The 15,629-nt window shown below is 34.7% G+C and overlaps 2 protein-coding genes across 2 annotated transcripts; both read left to right on the top strand.

Moving 5' to 3' along the window:
- The first annotated feature begins 1,320 nt into the window (after positions 1–1,320).
- On the top strand, positions 1,321–1,897 carry LOC116002381. The gene is made up of 2 exons (XM_031242509.1): positions 1,321–1,577; positions 1,693–1,897. The coding sequence occupies exons 1-2, from the start codon at positions 1,321–1,323 to the stop codon at positions 1,895–1,897; spliced, it is 462 nt and encodes a 153-aa protein (XP_031098369.1).
- A 7,566-nt stretch (positions 1,898–9,463) lies between these two features.
- Positions 9,464–10,353, top strand: LOC116000929. The gene is made up of 2 exons (XM_031240803.1): positions 9,464–9,763; positions 9,843–10,353. The coding sequence occupies exons 1-2, from the start codon at positions 9,507–9,509 to the stop codon at positions 10,111–10,113; spliced, it is 528 nt and encodes a 175-aa protein (XP_031096663.1). The 5' UTR covers positions 9,464–9,506; the 3' UTR covers positions 10,114–10,353.
- Positions 10,354–15,629: the final 5,276 nt, after the last annotated feature.

The raw sequence follows: 15,629 nt of genomic DNA, 5'->3' as shown, positions 1-15,629 counted from the left end.
ATTAAATGTGTACATAGAGTTTATTTGAGATAGAAATATGCATTTTAATATAAAGATTTTTGAATAAATATAATTAAATGATAATTATAAAAATATTTAGCGACACTTGATAACCGCCACTAAAATTTTTAAAAATAAATAAAGAAAAATATTTAGCGACACTTGATAACCGCCACTAAAATTTTAAAAAATAAATAAAGAAAAATATTTAGCGACACTTAATAACCGCCACTAAAATTTAAAGGAATAAACTAATAGTTATATTTAGTGGCGGTTAGAGAACCGCCACTAAAAGCAAAGTAAACTACCTTATATTTAGCGGCGGTTTCAAAACCGCCGCTAAATACAATGCTGATCAACAATTTCCACACTTGTCTAAAACCGCATCTAAATCCTTCGCGACACACTATTTAGACACGGTTGGAGAACCGCCTCTAAACAGTTTAGTGACGGTTTTGAACCGCCTCTAAATAACAAATTAACCACCGCTAAATACCCTTTTTGGTGTAGTGATTCCGGTGTGATTTTTTTTTAAATTTTCTATTTAAATTCATAATAACATCATTTGTTATATGCATTGCATAAGTAAAACACTAGTTTATTTCATAAAATATAAGTTAGTGACCAGTGAGTATCTAGTATGCAAGATGGGGCATACACACTTAGCTTGATGAAGCAAAAATGGATTTTAAAAAGGAAAATGATATTTTTCCCTATAAATTTGTTTTCTAATATTTTATCAATGATGTGACTTATAATCATTGGATGCCTATGAATTGATGTCCATATTATTAGTTAAAAAAGTAAAGTTAGTTATCAAATTAAAAAATATCATGTAAGAATAGGAAATTGGAGTGTAGAATTTTAGAATGGTGAGTAGCATTACTCTTTTAAAAATGTCCACCTAACATTTGACAAGGGGACTTTGATAAAATAATGGAATGTCCTAACCTAAAGAGTCTAACAAAAAATATTTCATGCATGTAATGAAAACCGGCCAAAATAAACAAAAAAATATTATATATCATATAGGAAATTTTTTTACTTTCTAATAAAAATAAATTTAACTTTTGTGAATAGAGTTCTGAGAGTTGAGGAAATAATGGCTAACCACACAGCATGTTGAGAGCATCCTTTAATTTCTCTTTTGTATAACAACTCCCATGTATATATATATATCTTTCATTCCAGATAATAAATCTTGAAAACCAAGAACAAAAAAAATAAATAATAAATAATAAGTAATAAATAATAATAATAATAATAATAATAATAATAATAAATCTTTTTGAAGTGCAAAGCTACACACAATTGAAAAAAATGGTGGGTTTGAAGAGATGCATAGTGGCATTATTGTCTGTTGTGTATGTAACCTTAACCACCCATATTGTTGATGCCGCAAACAACTTCTGTGCCACCGCCTTGAACAAACCGGTTTGTGAGAATATGGTGAAGGGATCAGCAAATTGGGATGAGGCAATAACCAAGGCTATAACCGCGGCTATGACTGAAGTAGCTAAAGCCAGTAAGTCAGGACACCCCGAGTGCAAACAGGCCTACAAAGACACAGACGCCGAGTAAGAATTATGCACATTTATATTTACATATTATATGCTCTGATACCAAATTGAAGCTCAACTAAATATCTAAGCTGATAGTTGAATTGCACATTTATATTTATTAATGTATCAGTCTGAAGGAGAGCATGGAGGCCGTTAGTAGCGGGAGTAAGCGTAGCTTAAACATCAAACTCTCGGCAGCATTAACTAGTCTGGAAGATTGCACTAATGCACTCAAAGAACTCAAACAAGATGTAGCTGCTGCTACCACATTGAACGATGGTGTCGATCAAGCTATTAGAGCTTGTTTGGCGGTTGATAAATCCAAAACACCTTGAAAAACAAAATTCTAGACTATCGTATCGTTAAATAATGTTAGATTTTTTATTTTTTTTTGTTATTTATTAGTTTTTTTTTGTTTTTTTTTATTTTATAAATTTGTATTTTGTTTCTAAAGATTAAGCTCTAATAATATATAGATGGGTATACTTCTCTAATCTCTTGGCAAATGCAAGTGTTAATTTATTCACCTTGATTCTTACTGCACTAAGCCAAAAGGATTCCACTGCATTATATGATCCGTTAGAAGACCAATGTCTTAGGATTAATCATTTAATTACCATGTAATGTGATGTCTTATTATTCTATTCAAATTTGAAATTAATTATTAATGACACATTATAAATTACAAATTAACTTAAATTATCAACTTACAATTTTATGTTAATAGCAGACTATACTAATCAACTATGGTTAGTGAATAAATCTCTCATTTATTTTTAAATTTTGAAGAAGTACTTTAACAAGGAGTTACCCAAATTTGAATTTAACAAGGAGTTACCCAAACTTGAAATGAGATTCTTACTATATATATATATATATATATATATATATATATATATACATACTTATATATAAGTCCATTTTATTATATGAGTCCATGCACAATTCTTGGCCTTCTAAATGGTGGTGTAGATTAAAAGGGGTTTGTTTGTTAAAATACCCATTTTTATGTCAGAAAAATGGAGGGCTATTTTAGTTATTTGGGGGAGTTAATGCTCGCCGGTTTAGGTTTTTTTTTTTTCTCCTTTTATTTTTTGTATTCCCGTTAGGGGGTTGGGTTGCACAATTGGATTTTGACCACAATTATTATCTCACTGCTATTCAACCTTCCTCCAGCATCAGTCGCCGTCCACCGCGTTTGTCGTTACCGTCCGGCAATGCCGGTCATTGCATTCTACATCGTCCTCGCCGGCGCAATGTCCCACCCATCGTTGTTGCAGTCTCGTTGCCGGTCGGCCGTCCACTTGGCTCGAGGTACAAAATGGTATTCAGTATGATCTCTAAAATCTTAAAAGCATGCTTTTAAGTAGAGATCTCTCAGTGTTAGCATAATAAAGTGTTCCAACCTAAGGAGACTAACAACCTAACAAAATTTAGTTCATGTATGAAAATCAAAATAAAAAAAGTATATTATATATCACATAAATTTTTTGTTTTTTTTTTTGGTGAGGAGGAGGGGGCGGGGAGCCCCAAAGATTATCTGATTCTTCTGAAAGCCACTGCTCTCGCATCACGATCCAAGAGGGTAATAAACTCATCCGGAGGGGAATCAAGAACCAAGGTGCCCCAAGATGAAGATTGCACCAAATTAGCGAGAAAGTCCCCGCATTGACAATAGATTATGTCTTGTATCTTTATATCGATGTATTAACAATAGATTATGTCTTGTGGTTAGAGTTTTAGGTTTGAAAATTCCAATACTTTAAAGAGATAATGAGTAAAAAATGGCCGGCTAACCACATAGTATGTTGAGATCATCCTTAAATTTCTCTTTTGTATAACAATATCTCCTCAATCCAACATCTTTTATTCCCGACAAAATCTTGAAAATCAACAACAACAACAAAAAAAAAATGGTGGTAATCTTGTGATGCATGCAACAACTACTGTGCAACCGCCGTGGACAAAAAGCTGTGCGAGAAGTTGGTGAAGGGAGCAACAAATTGGGACGACGCAGTAACTAAGGCAATAACTTGGGCTATGCAGCATGAACTATTCAAGGCCAGCGAGTTAGGAAACCCCGTGTGTAAAAAGCCCTACAGAGACACGGAAGAAAAGTAAGTGTGGGTGTTTAGTAAATAGCTGTTAGTTGATTGCGTTGGTGAGTTTGATTAGTTGATAACATTATATTGTTGTTATGCTTACTGACATATAATTTGATGGGTTGAATGTTTCAGCTTGATGGAGGGCTTGGAGTTGATTGCCATGACTAACGATAGCGATAAGGTTGGTGGTTTGAACATCCAACTTACAGCAGCGCGCATTAACTAGCCTTGAAGATTGCACTAAAGCACTCAAACATTTGAAAGAAGACGTATCTGCAACAAAGAAATTGAACCACTGTGTCGAAAAAGCAATCAAACTTAGCTTGGCTGTTACAAACTGTTGCAAAAGTCGCCGGCCTAAACCGCCTAGACACCTCCTAGGCTAGACGTCCCTAGGCGTTAGGCATCCTTAGGTCGAAACAAATTGCTCCCTAGGCAGCAACCTAACGTCTAACTAAGCCGATTGGGCCGAGTTGGAGGCCGACTAGGCCGAGTTGGCATTTATATATATTCAAATTTATTTATTTATATAAATAAGAGAAGTAAGAGATATATATAATATAATATATGACATACACCCACACCTCCTAGGCGTTAGGCACCCCTAAGCATTAACACTAATAATATATATATAGATGGGGATCCATTCCCCCATCTCTTGGCAAATGAAGTGTTCATTTTATCAATCATTATTACATTTTTAATATACTAAAAGTACATTATTTTTGTACATAAAGTATATTATTTTAGTCTTTAGAGTACATTATTTAAGTACTGAAAGTACATTATTTTATATATACTATCAAATAATGTACCTTCAGTATAAAAATAATGTACTTTTAGTATAATAAAAATATATTTTTTATTTTTGGTCGACACAGCTGTGTCACCTGTGTGGACCATGGTCCATGCAATAATTTGCCTCATTTTATTCAGCTTGTTTAATTTCTTACTACATGAAGCCCAAAGGAAAAATAAATCAACACAAAATGCTACCAACCGTGTTAACCATATGCACCAAAAAAATTAGAGGTTGGTAATTCGATTCGATTTTTTCGAATCGAATAATTGAACGGTAATGAATTCTTGTATATCGAACGGTTCGATAAAAAATTGAATCGAATTGAACTGAACAATTCGGTAAAAAACCGAATCAAATAGTTCAGTAAAAAATCGAATTGAACATGGTTTTGTATTTTTTTATAATAATAATAATAATAATAATAATAATAATAATAATAATAATAATAATAATAATGAAGTAAATCGAAGTCCTTGCTGCCACTTCACAGTTTAGCTCATATTCCAATATCATCGTTTAGCTCATATTCCAATATCATTCTAATATTGATTTCCAGTACTGGAATATATTCCAGCACTGAAAAATAATATTCCCACATATTTTGCCAAGCATGTTGTTCAAATATTAACTATACATATATTAACTAAACTTTAGATTGCTATTTTTTTTTCTATAACCGAAATATTGATACAGAAACCAAAACTGAAAAAATCTAACCGAATCCTAAAACTCTCACCCCTAAAAAACAACTATAGTAAAATTTTAAAGTATTTTGCATAATATGATCCATTTAAAGACCAATGTCAAATGATTGGTCACTTATTTACCTATACCATTTTTAATTGAGTTTCATATCAATTATTCGTGACACATTATAAATTAGAAATTAAATTCAATTATAATCCACAATTTCATGTTAGTTGCAAACTACCACACATTACAAACTTAAACAAATGACGATATCACAATTAATCAATTATGATTTTTGAATAAATCTCACATAATTTTTTCCTAGGCGTCTGTTCTTTCTAGAAACAGATGCCTATATGATGGTGCATATTCGATTAACAAACTTGTTTGAAGCTGGCTCATATTTTACCCAACTCATCTATTTACCACCCCTACCCTTTAGGCATTTACTTCAGGAGTATTGATTTGCATTGCAATAGAACAAGGGCATAGAACAAATTATACCACCCACTTGGGTTTTAAGACTAAGCAGTGAAACTACCGTAAATCTCCGTAACTGATATTACAATTTATCTCAAATGATACTACAGTTGTGTTGAACTGATATTGCAGTTGTGTTGAAAGGGAACTGCAGTTGCGCGGAACGGGGACCGTTTCATCCATCTGCAATTGCAGTTGTGTTGAGGCCGTTTCATCCATCTAGAACTGCAGTTGTGTTGAACTGATACTACTGCAGTTGTGTTGAAAGGGTACTGCAGTTGCGCGGAACGGGGACCGTTTCATCCGTCTATTTTTATTAATCAAAACGACGTCGTTTTGTCACTTGTACCACAATCCTTCGTGGACCGCAGTCCACAGTAAAATTTGCGTTGAAATCCAACTTATATATATACCAGAATAATGTAGCATTACTTTGGAAGGTGAAGGTCTAATAGAATGTTAAACTGAATTCAAATTCGAAGTGATAAAAGAATGAGTTAATACCAAAATGGTCCTCCAACTATTAGCTAATACTCGATTTTGTCCCAAAGTATTTTTAGTACCCAATTTAGTCCTATGTCTTTTAAAACGTTACCCAATTAGGTCCTCCGTTACAATTGAGGGGTAAAAATGTCCTTTTATTAGAAATTACACCTTCTCGGCTCATTGACATTGGAGGCTTCCCTCAATTGTAACGGAGGACCTAATTGGATAACGTTTTAAAAGACATAGGACTAAATTGGGTACTAAAAATACTTTGGGACAAAATCGAGTATTAGCTAATAGTTGGAGGACCATTTTGGGTATTAACTCTAAAAGAATTTATAACTGAATATGAATAATTAAAGAAAGGGAAAATGACACTTTTTCTCCCTATGTTATGTATATATAGCACTTTTCCCCCTATGTTATTAAAGTGGCAGTTTTTCCCCCTCAGTTATTTTAAAAGTGGTAGTTTTCCCCCCTGTAATATTAAATTGACATTTTTGTCCTTAAAAATAACTATTTCAATTATTTTTATTCTCCAACCAATTATTATATTACTAATATGTATGGAAGATTACGGTTCGATAGGAACCTAATCGAACACTGTAGCAATTGAACTTAAATATTATGGACGGTTACGGTTACGATTCAGAACCGAAAAAATAAAATAAAATAATTGTTAAATTTAGACTATTTTTAAATAAGAAATAAAATTATAAAAATAAATAAATAAATAAGTTTTGATTGGCGGTTCACAATCGAAATTAGAACCGAATCGTACTGATTTATCAAAATAAGTGTTTGATCATTTTCACTATATATGACTGTGGTTCAGTTCCGGACTTCCGGTTCACGGTTCAACAATTATTTAATTTTATTTTTTCAGTTCTGAATCGTAACCAGAACCGTCCATACTATTTCGGTATGATTGCTACAGTGTTTGGTTAGGCTCGAACCGAATCGTGATCATCCATACATATAAGTAATAATTTGTTGGAGAATAAAAATAAATGAAATAATTATTTTTAAAGGTAAAAATGTCAATGTAACATTTTAGGGGGAAAAACTGCCACTTTAGTAACATAGGGGGGAAAATGCTATATGCACGTAACATAAGAGGAAAAAATGTCATTTTCCCTTAAAGAAATTCAGTATGAAGTTGTAAATTATATGATGATGACTTTATGCAAAAATATATTAGGTAATAGATTTTGTGATAAATGTAGAGTTGTGTTAGATAAACTTAAAAGTACAATAGACTAGTAGTGTGGCAATTCATTAGGCTAAAAGCCAGACATTATCCAATGAAGATGCATACCCACATCACATTATTCTTCAACTATTGTGTGCTTTGTTAGTGGCCGCATCACTGTGATTCTGTGAAGCATTAAAAGCTTTTAACAAGTTCAAGTAGAATTTTAAAAAATGATCCTTATAATCATACAACATATTTAAAATATAAATACAATTTTAGTTCTCTGTCACTAAATTCTAAAGGAAAAGGAAGATTCACCTAAACAAACCACTGCATATTTGCATATTCTCCCCTGGATTAAAAGGTGAGAGACGATCAAATGACATACGAGCATGATACCTGACCCCAAAACAAATTTAAAAATTAAAACAATACATAAGATGCAAACCCTAAAAGCATAAGAAATGGGAAAGAAATGTTCATTCCTTGGATGCAAACCCTAAAAGATTTTAATCCTTTTTTCCTTTTGCAGATTTCATTTAACTAAGCATACAAAAAAAAATTAAGAAAAAAAATAAAACCTAATTCTCACAGTAGGAGCAGTAACAGGCCCAACTCTCTTCTATCTTCCTTCTCCTTTCCATTCTCATTCTTTCTCTCGGAAACCCTAGCTCTCTTCTCAGGTCTATCAAATTAAAATAAATTAACAAATTTAAAATCTGGAAAAACGAAAAATATACCTGATTCTTGCTCGCCCAGTTCTTCTCGTCAGATTCTTGGTCGCAGTAGCATTTTACACCACAGAAAATATTAAGCTTTTCTCTCGAAACACTACTCTCCCTTCCTTCTAGCCATCTGTGTTCATCCCATCTTCTCCTTAGTCGGGTTCTCAGTTGAGTGCTCATTCGAATTGTAGTACGTTTTATCTTGAAAAACCTAGACCACAACGCTCTTATCACCTCGGGAGGCGATAAATAAAGTTTTAAGGAGATAGTGCAACTCGACTCGTACTTACAACCTACCCAAATATCATTTACCTCTAGTTTTTCTTGTTTTCCACAAAACTTATAACCTTTCGTAGGTTCCTTCCATTTTAACCTTTAGTGGGTTATTATTTTCTCCAATTTTCAGGGATTTTCGAACCTCATTTCTACAACATCCGCATATGATTTATATTCTATATATATAGCAACTGAAAAAGAAAACCATTCAAATTGTACAAAATGATATACTGTATGATCTCTAAAACCTTAAAAGCATGCCTTTAAGTAGAGATCTCTTAGCATAATAAAATGTTCAACCTAAAGAGACTAACAACGTAACAAAATTTAGTTAATGTATGAAAAAAAAGAGTTAATTCCTTTTTTGGTCTTAGATTTATAGAGGTCATTCAACTTTTAGTCCTTTTTTTTTTTTTTTTCAAAACACCCTATGTTGGTTTAGTTTTATTACAGCATGACCATTTTTGGTCCTCCGTTAATAAATTCGTTAAACTAGCGTTGATTTTAAGGCTATTTCAGTCCATTTAGTTTTAAGTGTTAATTCCTTTTTTGGTCCTAAATTTTTGTGCGGAACGCCGAAACGTGCTGAGGCGGTGTTGCGCTGCTGCGGAAAAGTTGAATATTTTGAATGTGAATTAGCTATATTTTGATCACAATACATGCTGCAGAACAAATTATTTGATGAACTAATTAATTAATAAAATATATTTTGTATCAAAATACAAAAATATCCTTATAATTAACGCATGTTTAACGATTTTATTAACGGAGGACCAAAAATAGTCTTGCCACAATAAAACTAGGACGAATATAAGATATTTTGAAAAAAAAAAAAAAAGAGACTAAAAGCGGAATAACGCCTAGAAATCTAGAACCAAAAAAGGAATTAACTCTAAAAAAAAAGGTATATTATATATCACATAATTTTTTTTTTAATTATTTACTCCGTGTATCTTTATATCGATGTATTAACAATAAATTATGATTTGTGGTTAGAGTTTTAGTTTGAAAATTCCAATACTTTAAAGAGATTATGAGTAAAAAAGGGCTAACCACATAGTATGTTGAGATCATCCTTAAATTTCTCTTTTGTATAACAATATCTCCTCCAACATCTTTTATTCCCGACAAAATCTTGAAAATCAACCACCAAAAAAGAAAAACAAAAAATAATAATAATAAAAAATGGTAGGTTTGAAGAGCTACATTGTGGCATTGCCTGTAGTAGTCTTCTATCTAATCTTTGCCTCCCATGTTGATGCATCCTACGACTTCTGTGTCACCGCCATGGACAAAGAGCTGTGCAAGAAGATGGTGGAGGGAGCAACATATTGGGACGAGGCAGCAACTAAGGCAATAACTGCGGCTACGCAGGAACTAGCCAAGGCCATTGAGTCAGGAAACCCCGCGTGTAAAAAGTCCTACAAAGAAACCGAAGAAAAGTAAGTCGATAAATAGCTGTTAACTGATTGGGTTAATGAGTTTGATTATGTGTACTGACATTATAATTTGATGGATCAGCTTGATGGAGAGCTTGGAGACGGTGGGCACGATTCGCGAGGGGGATAAGGTTGGTAGTTTGGACCTCAAACTTGCAGCAGCGTTAACTAGCCTTGATGATTGCACTAAAGCACTCAAAGGGGAACCAGACGCATCTGCTGCTAAGATATTGAACCACAGTGTCGAGGAAGCAATTAGGGTTTGTTTGGCTGTTTCATCATCCAAAGTAGCCGCCTCATCATCCAAGTCAGCCAACTCAAATGCATCGCCATCGTTCACTCTCATATCATGAAATATAATGTTACAAAAATAATTCCGAATTATAATGTTAAATCGAATGGTATAATTTTTTTTTTTAATACTGAAACTAAAAAAAAATCAAACCGAATCCTGAATCGTCCCCTCTAAATGAAATAACTATAGTAAAATTTTAATGTATTTTGCATGATATGATCCATTAAAATTAATGACCAATGTGATCGAGATGATTGGTCACTTATTTACTATGTAGTACTATAACATTTTTATTTGAGTTTCATATCAATTATTGTGACACATTATAAATTAGAAATTAAATTCAATTATAATCTTACAATTTCATGTTATTTGCAAACTACCTCACATTATAAACTTAAACAAATTACCAAATCCTAATTAATCAATTATGATTTGTGAATAAATCTCACATAATAGAATATTTCTAAAATTTGAAGAACTACTTTAACAAGTTGCCCAATTTTCCCCTCGACTATCTCTTTGTGCATCGAACCTGCTCGATTTTTAATTGTAAAATTCAAAATCCGTCAAACTTTTTAAATTTGAAACCCTAAGGATTTGTGTATCAGATAATAGATATTTAGGAATTTTAAATTCGAAACTTACTGGGATAAGATATAGATTACATAAGATTATAAGAACTCACTGGGCATTGGCTCTCTCTCAAATTCTCAATCTATTTACTCTACCGTTTTCTTTTGCAGTGCCAAGGCAATGCAATTTACAAAGTATAACCATGTTAGGAAAATATTTTTTCTTTTTTGTTAGTAGTTTTTAATTTCTATATTTAGAAAAAAATTGTATGTTGTTTCAAATATTAAACTCTAATAATATATAGATGGGGATCCATTCCCCCCATCTCTTGGCTAATAAAGTGTTCATTTTATTCAGCTAGCTTGTTTCTTACTACATGAAGCCAAAAGGAAAAATAAATCAACGGAAAGTGCTACCAATTAACCGTGTGGGTAATCATATCAGTTGCACCAAAAAAAATTAGGGATGGAAAATTTGGTTTGATTTTTCCGAACAAAACAACCAAACGGTAATAGACTCTTATATACCGAACGGTTCGATAAAAAACTTGAACCGAACAGTTCGATAAAAAACCAAACTAAACACCGTTTAATAATAAAGAAGTAGTCCCTTGCTCATATTCTCAAGATTTGCTGTAATTGTTATTTGCCTCACAATTATCTCTAACTTAGTTATTCTTACAATATTATGTATTTTCCTTAGTTCCATGTTTCTATGAAATTAATGTGCTTCAACATCATATCATTCTAACTTTTATTTTTCTAGTACTAAGAAGAATTAATATCACTTTCGGTCCCTCGACTTTAATTTGAGTTTTATCAATTTTGGTGCACAACTTTAAATTTTTTCAATTTTGATGCCTAACTTTGTTATTTTTATCAGTTTTGGTCCTTCTGACAAAATTGAAGGTGAAATGTTGTCGAATTTTATATTTTAAGGGCAAAATCATTATCCCAAAGAAAGATCTTCAATATCTAAACAAAAGAAAAATTATATTAAGAGAAAAAGAAGGGTTTGTCAATCGTGGATTCTATAAATCTCATAGATCTCTGTTTAGTTTTTGCATGTCTTCCTTATTATTTGCACAAACACCTATAAATATGATTTTACAGTGATTTTGTTTAGATATTGAAGATTTTTTTTTGAGATAATGATTTTGCCCTTAAAATATAAAATCCGACAATATTTCGCCGTCAATTTGGTCAGAAAGACCAAAACTGATAAAAATAACAAAGTTAGGCTCCAAAATTGAAAAAATTTAAAGTTGTGCACCAAAATTGATAAAACTCAAAAGTCGAGGGACCAAATGTGATATTAATTCTACTAAGAATATATATTCCAGTGCACTGAAAAATAATATTCTAGTGCACTGGAAATATATTTTGCCAAGGAATGACGGATTATGTCAAAAAATTAACGATACAGTATTTGACACTTGTTTTTCAAATATTAACTATACAGGTTGATGACACTTCATCTTGTCAACACAATATTCCAAGTGAGCCAAAGAGTCGGTTGGGAAAAAAGCCGACGATGTTTGGTAATTAGTACTTAGTAGTGTGTTTGAAATGGTAATTAGTACTTAAATTAGTAGTGTGTTTGAACTTTGGATTGCTATTTTGTTATATAATGTTTAGACTTTGGATTTGGACTATGTGAATATGTATTAATTGTTTGGTAGTAATTTTGGAAAATTAGGAAATATTGAAAATTGGGGTTCTTAAATCGAACCGAACTCATTCCGAACCGAAACTGAACTTTTTCAAACCGAACCGAATTATAATTGATAAGGACGTTTTTCACGCATCCATCAAGTATCAAATTACAATATAGAGTTTAGATATCGTTCCATTGGAGATGACTCTTATAATGTTCGGAATTGATGTAATGTGGAGTTAAGCACAAGCTAAAACTATTCTTATAGAAGCTAGGCCTATCATTAAAGAGTTAGGTTGATATGATTAAGCTAAAAAACAAATAAAACAAGCTAAGTAAAACAAAGGACCGGGACTTGGTTGATTCAAGCTAAGATGCCAAATATTATACTAAGGATTAGGAAATTAAAACAAGGCATATGGCAAGTGAGATGCACAAAAGGGTCCAAATACCACTCTCGTAGTAAAAAAAATAAAAATCAAAATATACAAGCAATAATGACGTAAAAATTAATATTGTTTCCGATTTTTAGAGGAAGATTGTAAAGTTTAGGAGAGAGAAAAAATTGGTAGAGTTTTAGGTTGAAGAAAATATAGGATAACGAACGAAAAAATAATTTATTGAATTTAGGTATAAGGTTTATAAAGTTTAAATAGAGAGAAAAGAAATAGAGATCTCTTAGGGTGTGTTGTGAGTTATGATATATTATGCTATTACTATTTCCTTATTATTTTATATATTATGTTATTAGTTCTAGTGGCTGTAACTTAGTCATATTAGTTTAGCCTATAGAATAGGAGAGTCTATAGTAGGTTATAATAAATAGACTCTCTCTCTCTTGTAATCAGAATTGAAATCAAATCCTTTTATTAATCTGGTATGAGTTGCGAAAGGTGAGCGAAACTCTTTCCTCCTTTCCCGATCCTCTTTCACGATTCGGTTTTCCGATCATCACCCATGGCCAATTCACCAAACGACGGTGCTCTCACCGTAGTCACCAACCCGCTACCAGTTCCGCCACCCTCACTCACGGCCGCTCACCATTACGTTTCGGTGAAGCTCACAACCCGTAACTACCTCCACTGGAGAACCCAGTTGGTTCCATTCCTACGCGGGCAAGGTTTGCTCGGCTTCTTGGACGGTTCGCACCCGTGTCCGCCGGCCACCGTCCCCTTTTCCCAGCCGCCGACGTCGACTTCTGCCACGCCTCCGGTGTCCAATCCGGCGCATCAAACTTGGGTCCAACAAGATCAGTTGATCTTGTCTCTCTTGATCTCGTCACTCACCGACGAGGTCATGTACCTCGCCGTCGGCAGGTCTACCGCCCGGGAGGTTTGGGATGCTATCACTGCTGCGCTAGCCTCATCGTCGCGGTCGAGATGCTTGAGTCTCCTCGGCCAATTTCAGACTCTCAGACAAGGCAATCAGTCGCCGGCTGAATATCTCGGCAAAGCACAAATAATCGCCGAGGCTCTCTCACTCGCTGGGCGTCCGCTATCCTCCGACGAACAGGTACTGTATGCACTTCGCGGACCTCCGTCCCGAATATCGTTCGATGGCAAGCGCGCTGACTATCTCCGCCGCAACAGTAACGTTAGCCCAGCTCGTCGACCACTTGCAGAATCAGGAGTTCATCAACTCCGATGATTTTGCAGTCGCTGATACCGTCGGGCAGACCCAGGCTCCGATGGCGCTGTTCGCAGGTCGCGGCAGAGCACATGGCGATTCCGGTGGCAGACATCCCGGGAGCAGTCGCGGTGGGCGACACTGGAGAGGCAGGGGCGGTTCTGGCCGCAGCCGCGGCGGTGGCAGATCCCCTAGGTGTCAGATTTGCAGGTCTCACGGCCATTCGGTCGTTCACTGCTTCAAGAGATACGACGACCGCCCTGCACCCCGCGCGAATGTCGCTGTTGATGGCGAATCCAATCCGGCTGTGTCTGATGCTTGGTATCCTGATACTGGAGCCACATCCCATGCAACTCCTAATGACACAATGATGACTCATTCCGGGATTTACAATGGCGGTGACGTCTTAAAGGTCAGCAATGGCACAGGTTTGGCAGTCTCACGAATCGGCCATGCAGTAATTCCATCTCAGTCCAAACACTTAACCATGTCCAAAATTTTACACGTTCCAAATTTATCAATTCCGCTTCTTTCTGTATTTAAGTTTACAAACGAAAACAATGTATTCTTTGAGTTTCATAACGATTGTTTTCTTGTGAAGGATTGCCACACTCGGGAGGTGCTCCTTAGAGGGTCAACGGTCGGTGATCTATACAGATTGTCAGTTCCCCGGTCTCACTATGCATTTGTTTCGGCTCGAGCCTCCTCGGTTATTTGGCATCAACGGCTTGGGCATCCTCATAATCAAGTTCGCAGTCGTGTCTTAAAATACTGTCCTGTTAGTGTCAATAATTTAAATAATCACAATCTTTGTACACCGTGCCAACTTGGAAAATCGGCACGTTTTCCTTTAGACAGGGTATCTACTAATAGTCAAAATGTATTAGATTTATTGTACACGGATATCTGGGGTCCGTCACCGGTACTGTCCTTTACCGGATCTAGATATTTTGTACTGTTTGTAGATGACTTCTCCCGGTATTGCTGGTTTTATCCCTTACGGCTAAAATAAGATATTTATAAAATATTCGATTCTTTCTGGGTAATGGTAGAACGGCGGTTTTCCCGTTCTATCAAAGCCATACAGTCCGACTTAGGGGGTGAATACCTACGCCTTCATAAAACTTTCGAAACTCTTGGTATATTTCATCGGCAATCATGCGCATACACACATGAACAAAACGGTCGGGTAGAACGTAAACACAGACATATTGTCGAGACCGGCCTTGCACTTTTAGCTAATAGTTCCACACCTTACTTATACTGGGACTATGCTTTTGAAACAGCCACACATTTGATTAATTGTCTTCCCTCCGCTGCCATAAACTTCGATAGTCCGCATTTCCGTTTCTTCAAAACACAACCTACATACACATTCTTCCGTGTCTTTGGTAGTCAGTGCTTTCCGTATCTCCGATCCTACAACAAACATAAAATTGAATATCAGACTACTCCCTGTGTCTTTTTAGGTTACCCATTCTCTTTTAAGGGATATCGCTGCATAGATCTGAAATCTGGGGCTGTCTACATCTGTCATCATGTCCGCTTTAACGAATCCGTCTTTCCTTTTGAATCTACTTTGCAGGTTAATTCATCCTCAGAACCTAATGATGTACCTTGGTGATGCGTACACGGATTGCTTCCCGCAATAAGTGCACACTCAAGGAATCACTCAAGAACCTTTCGTGTCCAAAAGAGGATCTTACCTTGTAGACT

This window comes from Ipomoea triloba, chromosome 13, assembly GCF_003576645.1.
Source record: "Ipomoea triloba cultivar NCNSP0323 chromosome 13, ASM357664v1".
NCBI lineage: Eukaryota > Viridiplantae > Streptophyta > Magnoliopsida > Solanales > Convolvulaceae > Ipomoea > Ipomoea triloba.
The sequence above is the reverse complement of the archived record's forward strand: the minus strand, read 5'-3'. Positions and strand labels throughout refer to the sequence as shown.